This window comes from Terrapene carolina, unplaced genomic scaffold (assembly GCF_002925995.2).
Source record: "Terrapene carolina triunguis isolate 2854851 unplaced genomic scaffold, T_m_triunguis-2.0 Scaffold402, whole genome shotgun sequence".
NCBI classification, from domain to species: Eukaryota; Metazoa; Chordata; order Testudines; family Emydidae; genus Terrapene; species Terrapene triunguis.
The window spans coordinates 2,560,957-2,584,737 of NW_020664753.1; the positions used below are offsets into that span (position 1 = coordinate 2,560,957).

Genomic DNA, 23,781 nt, shown 5'->3' on the forward strand with positions numbered 1-23,781 from the left:
TGTGTGTGTGTGTGTGTGTGTGTGTGTGTGTGTGTGTGTGTGTGTGTAATATGCTCCTTCCTTCACTCCCACAGGAATCGCATTAGTCGCTGAAGTACAACACTGTGGTTCTCAAAAGTCTGAACAAGCAGAATGTATCAGTAATAGCAGACTTTACAGATGCAAATACCAAGAGTACGCTGCTCTCCTACAGTCACTGCAGTGACTCGGCAATGAAAATGAAAGCTACCATCTCCTTATCATTGGACAACATTTTCAAATGTGGGTGCCCACACGTGGGCATACAAGACACCTCAATCAAAGTGGTCTGATTTTTTTCAGAGCTGTTCAGCTCCTGGCTAAGCTAATGAAGTGGGAGGTGCTCGGTATTTCTGTTGGTCTACATGGGGAAATTCAACAGCAGAACTACACTGGGATAATTATACCACTAGAGTTATACCATATAACTCCCCAGGTGGACATTCATTCCAGAATAAGAGTGTCCACATCATAGGGAGCTATACCAGTATAACTTCAGCAATCAAACTATCCCAGCATCTGACGAAGTGGGTATTCACCCACGAAAGCTTATGCTCCAATACTTCTGTTAGTCTATAAGGTGCCACAGGATTCTGTCGCTTTTTACAGATCCAGACTAACACGGCTACCCCTCTGATACTATCCCAGTATAGTTCTGCTGGTCAGCTTTCCCCATATAGATAAGCCCTGAATCTCAGGCCACTTTTATTTGGATGCCTAAATGTGGTTTAGCTTAATTTTAGGCTTCCAAGTTTGAAACATTTGGACATTGTGTACAATACTTGTGATAAAATTAGAGCAGAGAGAAATTCACAATTTTTGTTGTTGTTTTTTCATTTCCCATTACTTACTTTTGCAATTGGTGCAATTTTTGCAACCCTTTCAAACTGAGACAATCTTGTAGCTAAGGCAGTGGGCTGGAACCCAGGAGATCTGGCTCTGATTCTTAGCTTGCCCTCGGACGTTGTGAGGATTAATGTTTGCAAGGTGTTCAGCTATTATGGTGATAGGGCTATATAAGGATGCACAATTTATGGTAAACTGGATTATTTTTTTTTAAGCAGCAAAGCCACTCTTTGCTCTTGCAGAAGACTTTAAAAAAATTTCACTTTATTAATAGCATTTTTTTGGCCTATTTTCCCTTCTGACTAGTGCACAAATTATTTGTGCACCATGGCAACCCTCCCCTCCCCCATCAACTCCCCCTTTTTGTTTTTTGGGGTTTTATTTTTGCCTTTTTTTTTTTTTTGCAAGTTCACTATAAAATGTGAAAAACCCTGTATTTCAAGTAGCTTTGCATTTGTCCAGATGAAAACCAGTACTCAAGAGTTGCCTTGAACAGGACTGTCTGGATTTGTTTGTTCTACAAGTAAGCTTCCATATTATCAAGAGATCTACTGTGGAGAACTACCCAAACCTTTGAACTGCAGGTTGAGCTCACGGTACTGCTGTGCTGGACCTACTAGGTAGAAAATAAGCCATTACCATTGCAGGGCCCAGTTCTCCAAGCCTTGTTCATGTCAATGAGTACTCTTGCAAACAGGGCCGGCTCTAGGTTTTTTGCCGCCCCAAGCAAAATATTTTTTGGCTGCCCCCACCCCAGCCCTGGGCTCCCCCCGCACCCCTTGCCTCCCCAGTGCTGGGCTCTCCCCCCCACTCCACCCACACCCCCTGCCACCCCAACCCTGGGCTCTCCCCCCACCCCACCCGCACTCCCTGCTGCCCCAGCCCTGGGCTTCCCCCCACCAGTGCTGACTCCGCTGACTCGCCTCCAGCCACTCCGGCGCTGGCTGGGTCGGGGTAAGCAGCGGGGCTCTCGGACCGCGCCTCAGCCCAGGGTCCCTCCAGCCAGGGCTCCCACCTCCAGGACCGGCTGGGACCCGGGAGGGCAGAGCTGGGGGACTGCCTGGCAGAGGGCTGAGAAGCCGGGGCAGGGTAGCCCCAGAGGGAGCGGAGCCCCGGAGAGCGGGACGCGGGCCCCGCACGGCAGCGCCCCAGGCACCGGTCCCCACTATGGTCCCTCTGCTGCTACTGCTGCTCCTGGCCGCCCTGCCGCAGTCCCTGGGCGGCTCGAACCGCTTCGCCCAGCCCCGGCTGCGGCGCTGGGGGGCGGCCGCCCTGCGGCACTTACAGGCAGCTCCGTGCGCCCTGCGGGGCGGCCCCCAGCCCAAGTGTCCCCCGCTTGGAGCCCGCTCGGCCATAAGGTGTGGGCACTGCTCCCCGACGCGAACTGCAGCGGCCCCAGGGTGCCCCCTGTGCAGGACATGCTGCTGCTGCCAGGGCCGGCTCTAGGCTTTTGCCGCCCCCCCCCCCCCCAAAAAAAAGAGTCTGGCTGGAATGCCGCCCCTGAAAATGTGCCACCCCAAGCACATGCTTGGTTTGCTGGTGCCTGGAGCCGGCCCTGCTTGCAAAGTGTCAATGGGACAAAGGTCAATCTGACTGAAGTGAGGGTTGCAGATTCAGCATCAGAGAGAAAGCAGTGTCTATTTATTCCTGCCTCCCATTGCCAAAGGCTTTTGAGAATCATTTATCAGGGAAATGCTATTGCCATGATCAGCAGAACATCTAAATGTATAAAACTGGAGGCTGGATTCTGATCTCCATGTAAATGGGGCATAACTGCACTGACTTTGATGAAGTCGATCTGGTTTTCTAGCAATGCAAGTAATGAGAATCTGGCCCCCAGAGCTTAGGGTCTGGTCCAACACCCTTTGAAGTCGGTGCCTCTCTTGACTTCCAGGGGCATTGGATCAGGTCCTCAGAGTCAGGGAACATGAAGAAGTAGCTGCTAAAACAACTGATTAAAGAATCTGTCTGTAATATTTAAAAAGGCCTGTTTCTTCTGCTGAAGACATGAATTTATATAGCATCTTATTAGATTGTCAGCTCTCTGGGGCAGAGACTATCTTTTTGTTCTGTGTTTGTACAGCACCTAGCGCCTTTCCTGTTATAAGTTTGTCGTTGAGTTCACCATTATCCTAGGCTATTGAACGTAAGTACTCCAACTTCTGTACCTTTGGTAGTGGCTAGCACTATAATGCTGGAGTTAGCCCCTATTTTTACCAAAGGGATCCTCAGTGACCACATAGTCTTGGTTTCTCCTCTCATCTTCTTTATTATAGACTGTTACTGATAGTGTAATAAATCTCCTGGCTCATTACTACATGTAACAGTAACTTGCGTCCCCATGATCATTTACAATGTATTAATACGCTATTGTTTCATTTCCAGCATCTTTTTTTAAAGGTTCTCTCTTCAGATGGATCAGTGCAAATGTTAAAGCGATGCTGCTAGATTACATTTGGGTTTTGTAGAAACATGGGGGCTAATTCGCTTCCCACTTACATCAGTTTACATTCATGGCTAGCCGTTGACTCGCTCCTAATTCTCACCAATGTGAGAGTGGAATTGGGTGTCAGGTTTTTACTAAGCCTTTTGTTTCCGTGCTTTCTGAACTTTCTTCTATCCTGTTTGCTGCCCTAACACAGCAGTGTCTGACTAGCCAGTTGCAGTAGCCCAGGAGAGCAGGAAAGTGAGTAACTAGAGATAGGCCATGAAAATCTTCACTGTGAAAAATGCACAAAAGACAGCAGGGAAGTGAACAGCATGGATGGTGGAATGGAGGTACCGTAATCTGAGTTTAAAAAAATCATTACAACTGAAAATTTTAAAACATAGCAGCAATGACAGCCTTCTGCAAGCTACAACCAGCACTGTCCGTTCTGCTTTCTGCAGGCTAAATCCCCCATTATTTTGTGCAGACACACCCACATCCTTACATAACAAGGACAGCTACTCCACCCGATGATCTCAGGTGCTCTTAATATCAGAGGTAAGGAAATTTTGTTTAAAAATGTGGTGTGTTTTTTTTAAATGAATGACATGTGGGGTCACATCTTCCCATGCAGCCAGATGGCTAAATGGGCATTTAGGGCTACCTGCTGGTATAGGGGATGTGGCTGGTGGAAGGGGGCATAACTGTGCTGTCCCTACACCCTAGTGATTCTTCACTGGCCTTGGTATCCTTCAGATTGTAGCAGGCTGCACCAGGTCAAACAGAGCAGCCCTAAATTTGAGAGGGCAAAGGTCTCTTAAAGCAGCCTTAGCACCTTCCTCTCCTGAGGCCCCGCCTTTTAAAAATATATTTTAAATCTGTTGAAGTTTGAGCAAACTCTTGTCAGTCATTCTTGAATTCCCCAAAGCTGCCAGTGGGGAAAACAGCACAGAGTTTAAACACCACAACCCCAAACCTTTGGTAGTCCTGACAGCAGAACTGAGAAAACCTGAGCACAGAGCTAACCCCAGGGATGGCCCAGAACTCCAGAGACCCCCGACAATCTGGGACGGCTTGCACAATAGGCCAGACTCTGGAAACTTCTGCGTGATCCTGTGATCATCATGGGGAAACAATGTGAGGGGTGGAGCTGCAGCTGGCAGCATTATTCGCTAACTCAGGGCGTGGATGTTGCTCTCCAGAAAGGAATGTTACTGAGACAGTTATTGACCCCGGAAAGCTGGGCACTGCTCTGGGGCGTGGGAGGAACCACTCCCTTACAATCTGTTTTCCAAAGCCTTGCAATAACTGCAATTCCCCCAGGGTGACTTGAGCACATGGTGCCTGGGCACAGTCTCTGAAGGGGAACAGGGTCTAAAGCGAAGATCGGTCTCTCCAGGTTGGGCTGGTCTGCCTAAGTCAAGTTGGCCTAGGCTGTGCGAGTGGGAGGGCTGGGAGGAGCAGCCAGTCCCTCACTAGAGGGGCCTTACAGTTCATAGTAGTCCAGTCCCTGATTTTCATTGGGCTGCCTGGCATTTTGAGAGCCGTGGGCCCATTACACTTGTATCCATCTTGCTCAGGATGGGCTGATTCCCTCCCCCTCCCCCCAGGAAGGCACACATAACCAGGTCTGTGTATCCCACCGAAGGATTCGGAAAAGCCCCAAAGCGGCCCTGTTTGGCCAGCTTTAGTGTGGGGGAGAGAGGGCTCATGGGTCCATCACCCTGAGAGTAGGTGATAGAAATGGAATCTCCACTGGGCTACATCTAGTTGCTTTGGGCCTGGCTAACAGACCACTTCCCACCTCACATCATTCTGGTGCTGCTGTGATTGTCAGAGGCCCTTGATTTCCCAGACCTTGCTATGACAGAGAGGGTGCGTCTCACAGTGCCTTCTCCACACGGGGCTCTGGAACACCCTTCCCTCCTGAGTCTTCACAGCCTCAACATAGTGAGCTTTGGTGCAAGCTGTAGGGCTCCTTTTTTTCTCCTAGGCTTTGCTGGGAGGGATGGGGCACTGGGTGGGGATTAGCTGAGGGAATTAGTGTCTTGTTTTGTTAGGGTACAGGTAGAGAGAGTCCTTCCATAATTAGAGAGCAATTGATCTGAGTGTTGTAGGGTCCTCTGGGCCACACTGGTAGCTTGACATTATCTGGCTGTAATTTCCATGTTGCACAAGCCCCTGGGGCTAAGGCAGGCACGTTGTAAAAATCAGAAAGGGAAATTCAAACTTTAGTCAACCAAGTTTGAATGTGAGGCTCTTAACCAGGGAAGTCCTGTTACTAAGCAACCGCATCTCTGCCAGTGAGATCATATGTACAAAAACCGGTTGAACCATGTCTTTAGGGTGTTGCCTTGTGGGGTTTATAGAAAAGGAAGGCGCACATGTGTACATTTTTGGTGCAGAGGTGCCAGTTAGACCCTGCAGCGGTCAGTGTGAATAGACCTCCAGAGAGCAGAATAATTATTTTTTCTTATTTTCTATTGGTGAGTTTGCAGGAAACTTTTTTGTCTTTCCAGTTCACATGTGCTCAAGAACTTTAACTTTCAAAAGATCTAACATGTAACTTCCTTTATTTACAGGAAAAAGAATTGCTTCCAAGTGTACCATGGCGTGGTGGAAGGGCTGGGTAAGTAGAGAAAATACTGGAGTGTGAAACTCTCTGTACATGATTTTAGAGGCATATTGTCATGCCTTAGACAATATATAAATTCTATGTGTAGAGACAGAGTAAAATCCTTCCACTTACAAACTGACCACACCTGCTGCATGATCACTCTGTGTGCATGTGTTTGATTGAGGAATCTGTTAAATATGTTTGATGGTTTTTAAGCAACAGGCTAGCACTTTTATTGGCTGTTTCCTTATGAGAGGGGTTAGGTGGGTGGAGAATTTACTGAAGGACAGCTAAGCTGAGGAAGTAAATTCTGCATTTAGTTCTGAGAGCTGTGAACAATTTGGTCTGTCTTCTCCCTTGTGGGAATGAGTTACATAGTCTAGGTCCAGCTCCTGCAAACATTCAACCTCCCATTGTCATCAACCTCTCGATTGGCTACCAGGCTGATTGCTCCAGCTGCGGTGGTAGGCCCTGGTCCTGGAAGGAGATGTGGTCTCAAGTAGCTATGCCATTGCCATGGAGGGTTTTGAATATCAGTTCAGGGAGCTAGACTCAATGGGGAGCCAAGACCACAATGTTCCTTTAAAGTTCACATTACTTTGAAAATGTACGTTTCAAATCTGGTCCAATGGCTGAATGACTTTCACTGAGGCAGACCCATTCTGTACCTAAAGTCAAAGTACGGAGGGCAGCAACTGATAGTGTGTGTAATCTAGGCCCCACTGAAATTAATGGCAAAATTCCTGTTACCTTCAGTAGGTTCAGGATTCCACTCTGTGACTTTGTATTGATTTACCAAGAGCTGGAGATAAAGAAGAGACCTACATGATGATGGTGTGCTGGTAACTGGGAAAGAGTTTACTTCCTGAACAGTCACCTACCAGCCACCAGAGTTACCAGGAGCCCTGTACGCAGTAGAGTGGGTCAGAAACATTTTGATGACACATTTTCATTTGTTCCATTGGAAGCCTATCTGGCTTCCTGCCAGCTGAGCCATCCAGCTCCTCCAGAGCCCACCTGGCAGGCTAATGGGGAGCCAGGGAGATCCAGCTCCGAAACTCTAAGGCACATGGCTCTTAGACAGCCTAGGTTCTTGCAGCTTCCAGGGTCTCTGGCTCTAGGGCAGCCCATCAGGCAAACTGCCCCAGAGCTGGGCAGAGAATAATTCCCTTCTGCAGAGAACTTCAGAGCTTTGGCTTTTGTTCCAAACTGGAATGAAACCAGATTCTGAAATCTCAAAATCCTCCACAGAATGGTGGTCCAGTTCTCCACCCAGCAATGGCCAGCCGTGTTCCAAACACCAGCGCCAAACAGTCATTATCCTTATGGGATTTGTTTAGCTGTCTTCCATTAACTGTTTTGTCCCAAGGCCTCCTCCTCTCTGTATTGCCCAGTAGTTGGGCTCTATGGTTCTCATGTGATACAGATCAGTGTACACCTCAGATCATGTATCTCCTGGTGCTTTTACTCTATCCAGTATAAAATATGGAGAACAGTGAGGGCCAGGATTCTACTTCAAGTGGACAAAACATTTGCTCTGGTTTTTGACTGTGATTGTTACTGGTAGAGTTGGTTGGAAAATGGACAAATCATTTCATGGAAAAATTTCAAATTTGTTTCCATTTCGCGGGGTTCAAATGCAACAATTTTCTGTGGTTTTTTTTTAATGTTTTCTCATTTTGCCCCCCTCATTTTTCTCCATGAAACTTTTGAAACGCCAGCATTCCTCTCCCCCCTTTCACCACCGGGTCCAAGAAGATGAATAATGGGTGGAGGGGGGGCATGACTTTTTCCTTTTTTTTCCCTTTGTTTTTGTTTTTTTTTTATTTTTAATTTTGCCGCTCTGTCACTCTTCCAAAGTTGGAGGCACTTTGAAAAATGAGAGTGGAAAGAGGATGCAAAGCATGGAACCATGACCACTCCAGAGCCCTGGAGATTGTTCTTTCTAATCAATAAAAAAGTGGGGGAGGGGAGCAAAGTTTGAATTTTCTTTTAGTTTTTGAAAAACAGAGTTGAAAATTTCAATTCAAAATACAAAATGTTTTTTTTTTTTGTTTTTGTTTTTAGAAACTTTCCATTAAAAAAAAATCCAGGCAAAACCCACATTTTCCCATGGAAAACTTAGGTTTTTGGACAAAACACCACTTTTCAATTTGGAAAATTGTAACTAGAGATGGTCACAAGTAAAAAAGCCTAAATTAGGAGCATGTCAGGTGGAGTAGATTCCTCTGCTTGCCTGTCTAATGGTCTTGCTCATTATGGCAGTGACACATGCATTGACTCATTTCAGTCAGCTAGCTATGTGGAGTCACCTGGAAACAGAAAGCCAAATGAGTCTCAGACAGATTCTTGTCCTAACCTGATGTGGCCACACCTTTCTCCCTCCCGAGGCTATGACAGCCAGAGAACACAAATAGAGGACCTGGGTGGTTGTGAGTCATGCCTGATTCCTTCTAGCCAGAACTGACTCAAATCCCTGATTGGGATTTTTTAAAAAAAGGATCATTTAAATTTGTCTGCCTTGCCACCAAACCCCTATAAATTAAAACTCTCCTTTGCACTCCCGCAATCTCGGAGTCACGGTGCACCAACCTGGATCACTCCACAGGCTGCTCTAACTCACACCCAGGCTGCTAACAGCCCGCAGGGACTGAAGCTGCAGCCAATAGTGGGGCATCCCAATCTTGCCTCCTTTCTTTGTCCACACCCCCTCTGCTAGTAGCAAGGAGCCAGGGGCATGGGAGTCTTGATGTTGATGATAAGCAATGGTGCGGTGATCCTTCCAGGGTCAGGAATGCCAGCTGGACTGCCATCTTCCACCAGAAGTATAGCACACAGTGGCAGCACCTCACTTGAGGATCTGGCCCTTCGCATGGCTCCGGAGGGCTGTGAAAAGGAGGACAATGAATTTGAATTTCATGCAGTGGAGAAGTGTGAGTGGGAGGACTGGGGAGACAATGCAATCAACAACAGGGAGGAAGATGTTTAGCGGGGCAGCTAACTTTGGGTGCCCATGGGGGCGTTGATGTAGGTATGAGGACGAGGATAAATAAAGACAGAGAAACAGCAAAAAAATTCAAACTGTGGGCTAAGTAAACCTAACCCCAGTTAACTAAATCTAGACAGAGGAACCCCCTTGGCCCCTAATATAGAAGGAACCAAGCTTCACATATAAGGAAAACTATGCAAGTAACTCTCACTATTCCGACTGCTTCCAGTCCTAGGCTGTGTCTCAAAGGGAGCTAGATATAGTAGCATGGATGTACACAGACAACTTTCCATCCACACAGATGTTTTCCTTCGTTTCTTCTGCATAGAGCTAGGCCACCCCAACAGCTGCTTTCAGGCAAATGTAGTCAGCGGGCAGGAACCTTCATTTCATAGAGAATAAGGCCAGAAGGGACCATTATGATCATCTAGTGAGTCCGACCTCCTCCTGCGTGACATGGGCCATAGTATTTCACCCTGTGGTTCCTGCTTAAGTATGAATCCCTTCTGCTATTACCACTGGTGCAGCCTCGGCCTCCACACCTCTTTTCCTAGAGATTTACCGAGCAGTCCAAGTTCTTCCCACACACAATCCCTCTGCTGCCCACATCCTTCCAGCCCACGGCCATCTCCAAGTGAGCCTTGCCAGGTAGAAGAGCTTGAGAAAGATTCCTCCAGGACTCGCATGCCTGGTTTCCCGTGAGAGTTTGCAAGGTCACCAGCATGCAGCTCCGCCCTAGCGTTACTATGGGCATGGTTCCCAGTCTCCTACCCGGCAGATAGCGCTAACAAAAGCTGAGTAGGGGTGACTATTGGTTCCATTAGCTCTGTATTGGAAAACTGAGTCCAAGGTTGGCAATTGCCTCTCATGGAGAAAAAGAATGTAAATAAATGCATCTGACTAGTCAAAGAAGACCGCTGACTTCCCTTGTAAGGTTCGGGATAGGCTTGGAGGCAGATGGTCTGAAAGTCTAGCAAGATATGACATGTTGCTTTCACAAAAGCAGTCTCCTAGACCTGAGTCCAGCTGATTGGAGACTTTGGGGTCGTCTATGTGGGCAAGTTTCACCAGTTATATTGAAATGGCTATCCCATATGGACTCCTAGTCTGGCATGAATGCCTCTTTCAGGTTTAGCTTCAACCCTTTCCCAAGCAACATAAACTAACCTGAAAAGGCCTTCTTATACTGGAATAAGGCTGTCCACCAGGGGGTAATACCAGAACAACTGTATTGGTGTAAGTTCACACTTTTAGTTTACATCAAAAATCTTTCCCATGTAGACAAGGCCTAAGGCCCCAAATTATCTGGAGTTGGTGGGTAAATCGAAACCTGTCCCCAACTAGCTCCATTAGGTGAACCCTACGCTGCAAGGCTGGGTTTGGGATGTTTGCATCACAAGGTTGGGATGTGTTAAAATGCTACCACTTAATAAACAGTACAGGGAGGAGAGGGCTGGCCATTTCCCTGCGGCTTGCCCAGAGACCCCCTCTAAGCCAGGACCCCAGGCTGTGCATGAAGGAAAGAGATTCTGGCTCAAATTTGCTAAACCTGAACTTCTCCAGTTTCATCCACCCTTGCAAAATACACTGGTTCCTCTTGTGTGGCCTGTAGCGCTCCTTTGGGATGCCATACCCTGTGAAGCCAGTCACGCCCAACTCCACCTCAGTCAGGAGCCAGCCGAGTAAAACTGTGGCACAGAAAAGCCCATGTTTTCAACAGGGATATGCCATGGAACAGATGAAGTTATGTATAAAACTATCTTGCATGATAACACTCTGGTTATAGCAGAGGTATAGTATCACACACAAATAATCAACCCTGCTCATGATTTACGTGGTGCCTGGAAAACTGTGTTTAAAATGGCAAGCTATCACTTTAAGATTGAAGGGTTTCCAGGTCCTGCTTGCAGGCTAGGGGCTCGGTAGGGAAGCTTGTGATCTGGGGCTTGCAGAGCCAGTCTGCAGAAAGGCAACCTAGAAGAAGGTGGGGTGAGTTGTGCCGCTGTTTTAGGGAGCAGCCTGCTTTATTTCTTTCTGTTTGGGGTTCTTGTGTGTTATCGTTCTGGATTCTAAGAAATAAAGTTGTGTTACATTGCAGCCTTTCCAGCAAGAGTATTTTGTGTGTTTATCTAACTTGTGCGCGTATATGCTGTGAACATTACAAGATACCACCTTTCCAGGCAACAGGAAAGTCCAGTTTCAATAGTCAGGTCTTTCTGCTGGGACTGCCATTAAGGAGTTAATGAGCACCTATTGCAATAGTGTAATTTGTGCTCTAGGTCCAGGGGGACCTGGACTGAGCCCTATCAAACTAATTTCACATGGGATACATAGTTGCCTTTTCTTACAGCGTGATGAAGATGGCAGTTCAGTGAGAGGCACCCTGAGCTTTGACCCCACACCTGATGCCCAAGTTTTGTATAAAGCCATGAAAGGACTGGGTGAGTTGACTCTATCTATTACCAGCCATGTATTTAAAACATTCTACACTTCAGTTATAGCATTAGCACAATTCCCTACAGAAAACTACAGCTGTTTATGCCATCACGCGGGGATTCAGAATCCAAGCTGCTCCAAAATGTGCCTAAATTCCCTCATTGTCAGGGCAGTGAGTTTGGGAAGGTCGGATGGGTAATACCCTTGGGAGTTTTAGATATGTCTTGCCTTATTCTCCTGCACAGTGTGTTTACATCCTATCATTGTTCGTTTCCAGGGACAGACGAACAGGCTATAATCGACGTCCTCACCAAAAGGAGTAATGCACAGCGTCAACAGATTGCCAGATCATTCAAGGAACAGTTTGGAAAGGTTATCCAGAGAAAGGACATCTGATAAACTTTCTCTTTGCACTGCATGATGCTTTTCCTGGAAAGGGAGGTGTCAGAGACCATGGGAGCACTGCCCTCTGCTGGATGGAATGTCAGATGTTGCGTGTTTGTGTCACCCATTGGTCTATCGGCACTGGTGTTGTAGCCATGTTCGTCCCAGGATATTAGAGAGACAAGGTGGGAGTGGTAATATCTTTTATTGTACCAACTTCTGTTGGCAACAGGGACTAGCTTCCAAGCTTACACAGACCTCTTCTCTCTCACCAACAGAAGCTGGTCCAATAAAATATTCCCTCACTCACCTTGTCTCTCTCTAGGTATTTTATGGAAGGGTACGGGTACAGAGGTGATGGGCACTGACACTACTACATCAGTGCAAGTCTACCTTCTTAATGGAGGCCTGTGTTCTTGGGACCAAAGGTTCTATCTACTGCAGATATGCAGTATAATTAATGGCCATGATGTTCTGCAGCATCCAGATTTCTTGTCCAACACCAGTCCCCTGATTTATTTCCAGGCCTGGGCTGGCCAGAGCATGTGTGCATGAAGAGCAGAGCCGGTTGGAAAGCCACAAGCTTCCCTATGGGAAATTTGAAGGGTTTGGGTTTGTGGAAGGGTTTTGGGGATGAATTCTAGAATGTTTGTGAAGTGCCCAGATATTGCAGCTATTGGCGGGGGCACTACAGAAATACCTAGACAGAATCCACTCATAAGGGTGGCCTCCTGATCAGCCCATAGGTGCTTTTATAATAAACCAATCAGCATGACACTGTGCATCAGCTTTATTGCTGTAGCTCATGAGGGTTACAAATGGAGATTCAGGGAAAGTGACGTGCAACGCAGTGAGTATTGGATGCACTCTTCCCTTAATTAGAACTTTCGTGTTTAACAGGATCTTATTGCCAGCTTGAAGTCTGAACTGAGTGGCAAGTTTGAGAGGCTCATCGTAGCCCTTATGTACCCACCATTCAAATACGATGCCAAGGAATTACATGATGCCCTGAAGGTAAATCAATGACATGCTGATTATTAAGTTGTAGCAGGAACACTGTGCTAATTTCCTGTGCTAATACAAGTGCTTAGTAACTGAACTGGATGAACCCTTTCCACAGTATCGTTTCTCAGAGGCCAATGTTTATAGCAAATATTTGGTTGGATACGCTATTACAGTACGTCTTTGGTGGAAAGGGCACCCTGTAAAATATTATTTATGCCTTTGACTTGAGGCCAACAGCAGAACTGTGTAAAACTCCCTATTTCTGGTGAAGAATGATTGCTGAAAATTACAGATCTCTGGTTTATTGCCACTTCTTGCTCTATACAATTCCAAAGATCCTCTTCTTTCTGTCCAGACAGCCACGGCTCTCATCTACGCCCTCCTCTGCTGTCTTGACAACCAAAACCTCCTTCTCTCTCGGACCTTCCCAACAATGTCAGGTCCCCACAAAACACAGCTGCTAACATCATCATCCTCACCATCAATGACCACATCACCACATTCTTTGAATCCCTCCAATGGCTCAAGTTCAAAGTCCTTGTCATCCCCTTCCAGGCCCATCACATAAGAATGGATATACTGGGTCACACAAAGTTCTATCTAGCCCAGTATCCTGTCTTCCAACACTGGCCAATGCCAGGTGCCCCAGAGGGAATGAACAGAGCAGGCAATCATCAAGTGATCCATCCCCTGTCACCCATTCCCAGCTTCTGGCAAACAGAGGTGAGGGACACCATCCCTGTCCGTCCTGGTTGGTAGCCATTGATGGACCTATCCTCTATGAACTTATACAGTTCTTTTTTGAACCCTGTTATAGTCTTGGCCTTCACAACATCCGCTGACTGTGTGTTGTGTGAAAAAATACTTTATTTTGTTTGTTTTAATCCTGCTGCCTATTAATTTCATTTGGTGACCACTAGTTCTTGTGTTTTGAGAAGGAGTAAATAACACTTCCTTATTTACTTTCTCCATACCAGTCATGATTATCATATTCCCCCCTTAGTAGTCTCTTTTCTAAGCTGAAAAGTCCCAGTCTTATTAATCTCTCCTCATATGGAAGCCGTTCCATACCCCTAATAATTTCTGTTGCCCTTTTCTGAACCTTTTCCAATTCCAATATATCTCTTTTTGAGATGAGGTGACCACATCTGCATGCAGTATTCAAGATATGGGCATACCATGGATTTATATAGATGCAATGTGGTATTTTCTGTCTTATTATCTATTCCTTTCTTAATGATTCCCAATATTCTGTTTGCTTTTTTGACTGCTGCTGCACATTGAGTGGATGTTTTCAGAGAACTATCCACAATGATTCCAAGATCTCTTTCTTGAGTGGTAACAGCTAATTTAGACCCCATCATTGTATATGTATAGTTAAGATTGTGTTTTCCAATGTGCATTACTTTGCATTTATCCACACTGAATTTCACCTGCCATTTTGTTGCCAAGTCACCCAGTTTTGCGAGATCCCTTTGTAATTCTTCGCAGTCTGCTTGGGACTCACAACACATCCCCTCCCTGCTTGTCCCCTGTTGTCTACTGCAGCCTACTCATAAAATCTGCTGTGCAAGAGAGGCCATCATCAGCCGCTCATTCATCAGTTTCTAACACCAACATCCCTGCACCTCCTCCCAACCTGTCCTTTGTGCATGGGATGCCCTCCTTGGACCAATGCATAAGACTACTCCCCTCTCCTCTTTCAAATCCCTAACCTCTGACATGAAGCCCATAAGAAATCAGCCAGTGATGATGACTGGAGGGGCAGGATAGGATAATGTCTTCTTCCAGGTCAGAAGAGGTTGGTATGGGATGTTTGCATCCCAAGGTTGTGATGTGGGACTTTATTTCTCTACTTCTAACAATTTGCAAAATTAGCAGTGAAGAGCAGTTTATGAAAATTGTATGTAGGTGGATAGATTTGATTGCATCACTCTCCTCACACCCTTCTTATGCCACTTGTCATCGAAAGCCTTCATGAATGCATTGTACCTGGGCAGAGCCCCATAAAATCAACCTCAGCTCTAGGATTACTCAGAGGAGGGGTGAGCCTTAGCAAACAAATCTGTACTGAAACTGAACAAGTTGCATGTGGTTCCTGGTTTCACAGTGACAATTTATCACAGCTCGGCACAGAGCCTATGACAACCCTCAGACACTTTAACTTGAGGCCCACTTTTCTAAAGATAGCTTTAATTGCATGGCAAAATATTTTCTCCCAGTCTTTTTATTCTTTTCCTCTTAAAGGGTCTAGGAACAAGTGAAGGTGTCATTATAGAGATCCTGGCATCACGGACAAAAGTGCAAATTAAAGAAATAATCAAAGCTTACAAAGAAGGTAAAGCAGCTTTTGCTACACTGTGTGTGATGGAAGCACTGCAAGGGGGTTTTGTGCAAATTGAATTAACTGCTAACATTTTGCGTAATAAGGCGGGATCTTTAAAAGAGCTGAGTGTTGACTTCCTAATGGAGTCAATGGGAGTTGGGCCAACGCTGGCTGCTTCTGAAAAAATCCCATCTTTAAATGTCCCATCTAGTAACAGGCAAATCTCAAAGGTGTCATGGGTTTAGTTCATGTGGATAGCAAGCAAACCAATGTTGGTGTAATGGAATCTTCCTGTCTATGGAGCATTATTTGTTCACCGGTTTTCGCTTTATTGGGACATGCCCCAGTTGGGAATCTGTCATATTTATGTATATGCCCATCCTTCAGTCCCTCAAGGCTCCAGGGCAGCATTTGGCCTTGAGAGAGGGTTTCAGAAAATAAGGCCCGGATTCCATAAGGTACTTAATTAAATACATGCTTGGCTTTTGAGCATGCGCTTGGCCCCTTGACTTCATGGAACTACTGATGTACTTAAAATTAGACACCCTGCTGACGCACCTTCCTGAGTCGGGACTAAGTGAGCTGCTCACAGCCATGTGTTTCCCTCAGGTTACCTTCTTGGGGCCTGCCAAGCATTCATTTGCCTCTGGAAGGCATGGTGACACCTCAGTCATTCACAGTGCCTTTCAGTGAGCACACATCACCCCCACCTCTTCTTGGTCCTCTTTCCCTTGCAGAATATGGTACTAACCTGGAAGAGGACATCAAATCGGACACAAGTGGCTACTTTGAGCGGATATTGGTTTGCCTCCTTCAGGTAAGGTTGTGATGAAAGAATGGGGAGCCAGGGCTCTTCATCTTCCCTTCTTCCAATTGGGGTTAGCAGTGAGTACAGGCCTTTTATTGCAAGCCCACCTGCTGCAGGTAGCCATCAGAGTTACTAGATAAATCACCCACACAGAGAGACCCCCTGATCTAGATCTCTGCTTTAAAAGCTGACGCAGAGTCGAGAGTTCCTTTAGGCGCTAGTAGTTAGCCTCCAAAGCTGCTTCTGTCAACTCAGCCACTGGGGGCACCATCCTATACACCATCCATTCCTATACAGCAACCAGGGCATTGCTCTCCAGCTAGTTTCAGAAGTGATGTACCCCAATTGCATTGTGCCCCCTTTCCATATCCTGCCCCACAATCTTCAGAGAGCATCTCCACGCGTCAGAATTATTGACCTGAGTTAACCAATAGCAACAGATTGGCTCCTCATCATATGAGTGGTCTCATCAACCAGGATTTTTCTCTTGTATTGTATGTAACAATATGGCTTCCTACCTTGCAGGGATGAAGGGCTGGGAGGATGAATTAATCCGTCTGTAAAGTGCTTTGAGATCCTCATGTGGGCAGCACTGTAGGAAAACAAATAACCGTGTTTCCATTGTACCCTCCTAGGGTGAGAGGGATGATCCAAGATGCTATGTGGATTCAGCGATGGTGCTTCAGGACGCACAGGTATTTCTATAAAGTGACCGGTCCTTTACCATAACACTGATTCTTATGGTGTGACCTGGTAGGGAATGGAATTACTCACCCTGCTGTAACAATTCGTTACTGTCCCAGTTTAAACAAAGGCAGAGGTTGTGGTGTGAAAGGTCTAGCTCGCCTGGCAGCAAGTGGCACTGTAGAATCGGTTGTCCAAGCAGCACAAGCAGTACCCCAGCACACATCCAGCGGGAGCGGAAATGCTGCTTTGCACCAAGCCGCATGAGCCTCTCCTCTGTGAGATCCATGCCTCCAATGTCACTGGGAGCTGTAACTGATGTGTTTCAATCACAGGCTCTTTACGCTGCTGGGGAGAAGATACGGGGCACTGACGAGATCCAATTCATCACCATCCTGTGCACCAGGAGTGCCACCCACTTGCTGAGAGGTACAGAGCAGGGGGATGCATTCCCATGCACGGCAACAGCTTCCAAAATGAGAAAGCATCCCCCACAGAAAGCAGAGGCGAGGCCAGCCCAGGCCAACCGGGATGCCCAAAGTTAGGCAGCTAAATCCACATTTAAGCACCTGACTTTTTTTCAGAGGTGTTGAGCATCCAGAAGCTCCCATTCGCTTTGGTGGGTGATCTGAGCACTCAACACATCTGCAAATCAGTCCATTTACTGAAGATTCAGGTACCATAGAGACTGGTGTGTTAGACAAAGATGGCTGGAGAGAGAGACCAGGTGGGCGAGGTAATATCTTTCATTGGACCAACTTCTGGTGGAAGGCACAAGTTTTTGAGTTTCATGGAGTTCTTCCTCAGGTCTGGAGATGGTAATCACCCTTGTCACCTTCTCCAGACCCGAGGAAGAGCTCGGTGACACTCAAAAGCTTGTCCCCTCCACCAACAGAAGTTGGTCCAATAAAAGATATCACACCAGAGAGAGAGTGTGTCACTTTCTAAAATGCATTACAACATGCTGTTCATACCTGTGGCATTGTTCTATGTTGAAGAATCACAAAACACTCAGGTGGAATCTCTGCACCATGCTCCTAAGAACATGATAGGTATGAGTGACAGAGGGAAGTAAGACTTCAGACCGTCCCCTGAGCAGTGTAGAGCTGCCAGTGACCACAGACTGTTCAGCCAAACAGGCTTTGTTACATTGGCTGTTGTGCCCAGGTTCATAATAGGCCAGTCACCCGGTGCAAAGTTGGACCATGTGCCTACAGCAGGTGAACCTGAACTTGGCTTCTGTGGCCTCTTGCTAGGAATCTGAGGCCAACTCCCTCTTACATTTCCAGTTATAACCTCACAGCATCCGTTCAGTATTGCTGACCTTGAGAGATCAAAAATCATGAGGCAGACCCCCAAAAATCAGGAGTTTAAAAAAAAATCAAATCGTTGATCAAAGAAGGGCTGGATGGAAAATAGTTTGAGATCCACTCACCTAATTAAATGCATCATGATTCACATGCACACATTGCACTTATATTACTTTTTAAGGTCATATTAAAGAACATTAAACCTCTATCAATCATTCATATAAGTATTAATGTCACAGTAAAAACAATATGGGTTTGATTTGGCCTTTTGCAAGAAGCAGCTTTTCCCTGATTTCCCCCTACTTCTCTGAGAGCTGAGTAATGGTATCCATTTAAAATTCAGTTTATTTCAACTCTGTTCCAGCTCAACTTATTTCTGATATAGGCCTGAGCTGAGAAGGTCATTTCCAATCTGTTAGTGTCTTTCACTGTAGTATCTAAGCACTGAGGTTAGAGGAGATAAGCTTGAACGCTGCTGAGGTTTAAATCTGAAGCTCACTGTGTTACATAGAACCATAGGGTTAGAAGGGACTGTAAGGGTCATCTAGTCTAATCCCTGCCAAGATGCAGGATTTGTTGCGTCTCAACCATCCAAGACAGATGGCTATCCAGCCTTGTTTTGAAAACCCCCAGTGAAGGAGATTCCATGACTTCCCTAATACACAGCTCTTCATTAATGACTAGCTCTGTATGCAGGTCTAGAAGTCAAACTTGAGGCTTAATAATTCCGCACCTGCAGTGTCTACATTCTACATAGAGAGAAAACAAATCTTCACTGCTGTAGTTGAACATGAACTTTCTGCAGGAATCTGAGTAAACCCAAAGATCTTGGAATTTACCTCTGTATTTTTGCTTATGGTTTTCTCACTTAGTGGTTTGTTTCTTTTTGCTTGGAGGAAAACAACAAGTTCCGAGCTTCCCCTGGTGTTTTTCCCCATCCACGAGCAACCCAGATCCTGTGTTAGTTCAGTGTTCCTTCGGCTCCCTGAGCCAGTGACAGCAGCAAACACAAAACTGAATGCTAGAGCCATGCATATCCCTCTGGAACCTGATTTAGATCAATAGCCAAAGATAGGGATTAAGGGCCAGATTTCCAAATGAACATGCAATGAGCAAACCTGTATTTCCAAATGCAAGCCAGTAATTACGTATACCAGTGCCCATCTTCATGCATTCTTACCCATCATATGCACATGCGGATACTTACTTGGGTTTATGTGGTGCCAGCATTTTTGAACCTGATCTAAAGTCACAGAAGTCAATGGGAATCAGGCCATTCACTTCTATGGGCTTTGGGTCAGGCCCCTCAGAAGCACAACCAGTGGAAAGAAGGCACAAAATGCCTGAAGAATTGTTTGGCTTGGATTCAAAAGTCCTTCGTTTGTTGTTTCCCACAGTCTTTGATGAATACCAGAAGCTCGCCAGTAAAAGCCTAGAAGACAGCATCCAAAGTGAAACCCACGGCTCGCTAGAAGACGCCATGCTGGCTATTGGTAAGGGACACAGGACACCCTTACTCTTGTCTACGCTTCTCTTCTACTGCAGTAGTGGGCTAAGCACATCCATCCCATAATACCGGGGCACTTCTTAGCTGCCATGATCCCATAGGACGGTTTAGAGAAGGCGATTGTGAGTTGAATTACTATCATTTGCTGTTCCTGGGTTAGACTGATCCTGAACACTAACTGAACGTTCTCCTGTGTCTAGTGAAATGCACGAGGAACATCCACAGTTACTTTGCAGAGCGGCTGTACCATGCCTTGAAGGTAAGACTGTTATAGCACAGGCTGTTCAGAGCGGGCCTGCTTCTCCTCTCGCTTCAGTCTGAAGCACTGAAGGGGCAGTGGGGTAAAACTGGTGCAAATGAGAGCAGAGTCAGGCCTGGCCCCTTTGGAAGAAGAGGGACATGTAGGGTTGAAGTCCTGAAGGAACTTGCTTCTGTGGAGTTGAGACTGGCACAAGGAGTCCAGTTCTGCCCTCAGCTGCATAAGTGCAACCCCCACGGAGGTCATCAGATTTGCACTCGGTATAAATTCGGGCTGGGTTTTGCCCCTAGTGGTGGTTAAATTGTTCTGGTACCAATAAGTTTGCTGGTTTTTAGGATGCATTTTTCTCAGTGACATTAAAACAAACAAAAAAAGTCTAGGGGGAAGTACATGAAAATCCCTGAAGCCTTTGAGGCTGAATGTGTCAGTGCTAATGGGGCTCTTTAGCCCACTGATCATAGATGTAACAAAGAAATGTGGGGCCTATGCAGTCCCCCTCAGTGGAAGACTACAAATGAGAGAGGCTTCCCCCAAGTTTTTTGCTACCCTCATCTTCATAAGGGTAAAGGACTAAACAGATTGGCTGGAGCCCTGGGCAGATGCTCTGTAAAGCTACCATGCTTAGCTGTGCTGTATGCACCAATAAACCTCCGTTCATGCTTGCAACCCTGCAGGTCTTTGGATCCTGAATTTTTCATGCACAAAGATTGGCAGTCACACCAAACTGCAGGATGGGCTTTGTGACATGAATAGTGGGCCACCAGGGTGAGAGGCAGAGATGTGCTAAATTCATTCCCAGCAGCATCTGAAACCTGGTCTCTTCCATCTTGGACCAACTTGCAAACACTAAATCTGCCTTCTCTTCTCCCCACCCCCATCCCCAAAAAGAGAGAAAATGAGATCATACTAATACCTAGTGGCACTGCCAAAGTGATAAATGTGTCATTGCAGGGGGCAGGCACTTGTGATGGGACCCTCATAAGGGTCATCGTTTCCAGGTGTGAAATTGACTTAAATCTCATCAAGGCTGAGTTCCTAAAGATCGCAGGCAAATCCCTCTCCACCATGATTCTGGTAAGCAGCAGTTTTGTTGTTGTTATGAATCACTGACATGCCTTTCTGGTACGTCCATCACCATGGTGTCTGGGTGCTGTCATAAGTGTTCTGGGTGAAGGACTACCCCCCAGTAAGATTGTGACTCTCCCCTCCATAAGTCCTCCGAAAAGCGTCAAATTTCAGAGGGAATTGGGGATCCCTCCTCGTCCATTAGGGAAACACCTGCCTGAGCAGGTGAGTCATGGAATGTGACCTGCAGGTGATAGGACTTGTGCTCAGACTAGTTGCTGATGGAAGCTGGCTCTACTGCCATAGGCTCTGCACCAAGCAAGCTCTGCTCCCACATGCTTTGAGCTCAGCCAGCTGAAGCACTCTGGTTGAACGCAGCTGCTGTCCTCTGTCCTAGCTCCCTTCCCAGCCCCTATGTGGTTCAGCACACATTGCCCATTCTGCCCTAGTTCCTCTGTCAAGCTGAACACCACCAGCTGGCCTAGCAGAGCAGTTTGGAGCCAGCAGGGGCAAAACAGTCACCCATTTAATCTCTGGGGTTTTGCAGCCAGGGGATGGCGCCAAGGGCGGGGTTTTGCAGAGGACCGTGGCCCTGTTTGGATTGGTCAGAAATGTTGCAGGCAGAGCTTTCTGCCTGTCTTCTCCCATGCAGAGCCAAGGGGCATGGAAATCTCTTGGACCAACTCCTCCAGGGGGATTACAGCCGTGTCGCTCTGTCATAGATCCTAGCGAGCGCCCCGTCCAGCCGCTCCCTAGGGCTGCAGCAAAGGGAATTCCAGGTTCTGAATTGCCCAGACTTTTAAGACCCTGGAGCCTAAACAGAGTCCAACCATTGCCCCAATGCTGGGTTCCCTAGGCACACTCTCGGAACACAGATCCTCTCTCTGGCACCTCCTGTGGGGAGCTGGAACCGGCTGTCCCGTTCCTCGCCCCTGGGCACAACGGTGACTCTTCAGACTCCGATGTGTTTAAACACGCCCTGTCCCAGAACGCCACCCCAAAGGTGTTTGGCTTAACTCACTCAAGGGCACGCAGCAGCTGTGAACGCACACTTTGCACAGAGTCTAATGCATTGACGCTCTTCTCCTTAATCATGTAAAGCACAAGAGGGCACAGATCATATAAAACAATAAACACCAGATGCTGGTCCCTGCCTGTTTCCTTTCCACTCTAGAGCGTTCTTTGGGCTGGAGGAGAGACCCTTGCATTGTCCAGAGGCCTTCTGGGTGGACTGTAGGAAAAATGGCTATGGTGATTTACACTAACCGGGGATCTGGCCCATATACTGTGTGTGACAGGTCTAGAAACTGAACATTTTCCAACCCCCCATCCACCCACCAAATGCTTTGGAGTTGGATTCTTTTGGTTTCCAAGCTGGTTGCTCATCCCTAGTAAAAAGCCCCATTCTACAATGGGGTTGAAATCCCAGCATTCTCCCATTCTATCATTATGGTTTGTTCCCTTCCCCTGTGCAAATAGCACAGAGGCCCCCACGAGCAGTCCCCTGGGAAATCTTTCTGTAATTAAGGTCCCTTCTTCTAATCTACATTGTCAGTATCTGTCATGTTGATTAATGATCGGTCGTCGAGAGTCCTGACTGAATAATAATTCCTGCTGAGACGTTGCAGTAGGTCCCCCAAAATACCCAGAGAGGATGAAATGAGCATCTCATCACTCTCTCGTTAACACTCCCCTCGACAGAGACTGAGAGATTTGTCTGTTTCCTAAAAACTTGACTTACGAAGCACATTGACCAAGGAAGAATTCTACGCTGCCAGCGATCACGGGGGCACTAAAACCTCGGTGGTGCAATGTGATAATCAGTGATGGATGTAGATTGAGCAGCCAGTCAGACCATTTTAAGGATGCTCTGTAGGCCCTTGATCTGTAAGCAGCAATGCTCTATGCCCCTTTGGGATTTGCAGTGGCGATGATACAAATTTGATGCTTCACAACTAAGTGCTCCACCCTTTCTCTGCCAGTGAGTGGGGAGAATGGTGTGTAAATGCTCAGGCAGTTTGAACCTTGAGTACAACGGGCTTGAGTCTACTTTTCATTTACATGATTTTTTACTCCTGAGTTACTCCATTGACTTAGTGGAGTTCGTCCTGATTGGTTGCAAACCAGGAGAATTGGGCTCAATATATTACACTGAGGGGAAAACCTATTAGGCCTGTTTCTCCTCTCACTTACAATGGGGTGTAAATCAGGAATAAATCCATTGAAGTCAATGGAGTCTGTCTTTCTCAAAGCCCTTGTCAGATGTGAGTTTATCCTATGGAGCTAGAATGCTAGCATGGTCCTCCACGTTCCATTCTATTCTTGTTCTTCCCTCTGTCAGGAGGACACGAGTGGTGATTACAAGACAGCCTTGCTGAATCTCTGTGGCAGTGATAAATGAAGAAATCTGAAGGGAAAAGGCAAGATGTTGAAATGGAGGCACGGAAAACGAAGTGTCTGGGAATGGATGTCTAGAAAATCCCTAGCACTGAATAAATAGAAAATGGAAAATCTGCTTAGAGGCTAAGATTTTTAAAGGAATCTATGTGATCTGGGTACCCAATAAAGAGCTGGTCAGGAATTTTTCAACAAAACGTTTTTTCCCAGGAAAATGCCAATTTGTCAAAATTGAAACTGTTCACAAAACAGTGTCCATTTCAACTCAATTATTTTTTAATTTCAAAGTTATCAAAACATCCCATTTTGACACTTTCAAAACAAAAGTTCTGGTGTTTTGACTTGAAATTGCTTTTTTTGTTTTGAAATTGGGGTAAATTTATACTAAAAACAGGTTTAAAATCAAAATGAAACATCTTGGAAGGCTGCAATTGACCTGAACCATTTCCCCCCACTTTGTCGCTTCATGAACATTTTTGAGATTTCAACTTTGTTCTCATTCGGGATGGGAAAATTTTCAAATTCTCAAATACTCACAGGTCGGGGGCCCCATTTTCTGCCCAGCTCAAGCCCTATATCCATAAAAACCAATGTTCCCTAGGCACCTTTAGAGATCTTACCATTAGTGTTCTAATGCTTTAGCTTCCCTTCTCTTCTACTGGAGCCCTTCACTCCCCTGGACTTCAAGTAGGTGTGTGGATG

The 23,781-nt window shown here is 46.4% G+C and overlaps 1 protein-coding gene across 1 annotated transcript in view; it reads left to right on the plus strand.

Annotated features, from left to right (window-relative positions):
* ANXA8L1 (annexin A8 like 1) overlaps positions 1-23,198 on the plus strand; it is a 25,733-nt gene extending 2,535 nt beyond the window's left edge. Inside the window, exons 2-14 of the mRNA XM_024210347.1 lie at positions 3,780-3,850; positions 5,875-5,921; positions 11,249-11,339; positions 11,612-11,706; positions 12,619-12,732; positions 14,971-15,061; positions 15,787-15,866; positions 16,493-16,552; positions 16,877-16,970; positions 19,249-19,344; positions 19,559-19,617; positions 20,569-20,691; positions 23,024-23,198. Coding sequence (XP_024066115.1) covers positions 3,823-3,850; positions 5,875-5,921; positions 11,249-11,339; positions 11,612-11,706; positions 12,619-12,732; positions 14,971-15,061; positions 15,787-15,866; positions 16,493-16,552; positions 16,877-16,970; positions 19,249-19,344; positions 19,559-19,617; positions 20,569-20,691; positions 23,024-23,083 — 1,038 coding nt within the window. The 5' untranslated portion in view covers positions 3,780-3,822 and the 3' untranslated portion in view covers positions 23,084-23,198. The remainder of the gene's footprint in view (positions 1-3,779; positions 3,851-5,874; positions 5,922-11,248; positions 11,340-11,611; positions 11,707-12,618; positions 12,733-14,970; positions 15,062-15,786; positions 15,867-16,492; positions 16,553-16,876; positions 16,971-19,248; positions 19,345-19,558; positions 19,618-20,568; positions 20,692-23,023) is intronic.
* Positions 23,199-23,781: the final 583 nt, after the last annotated feature.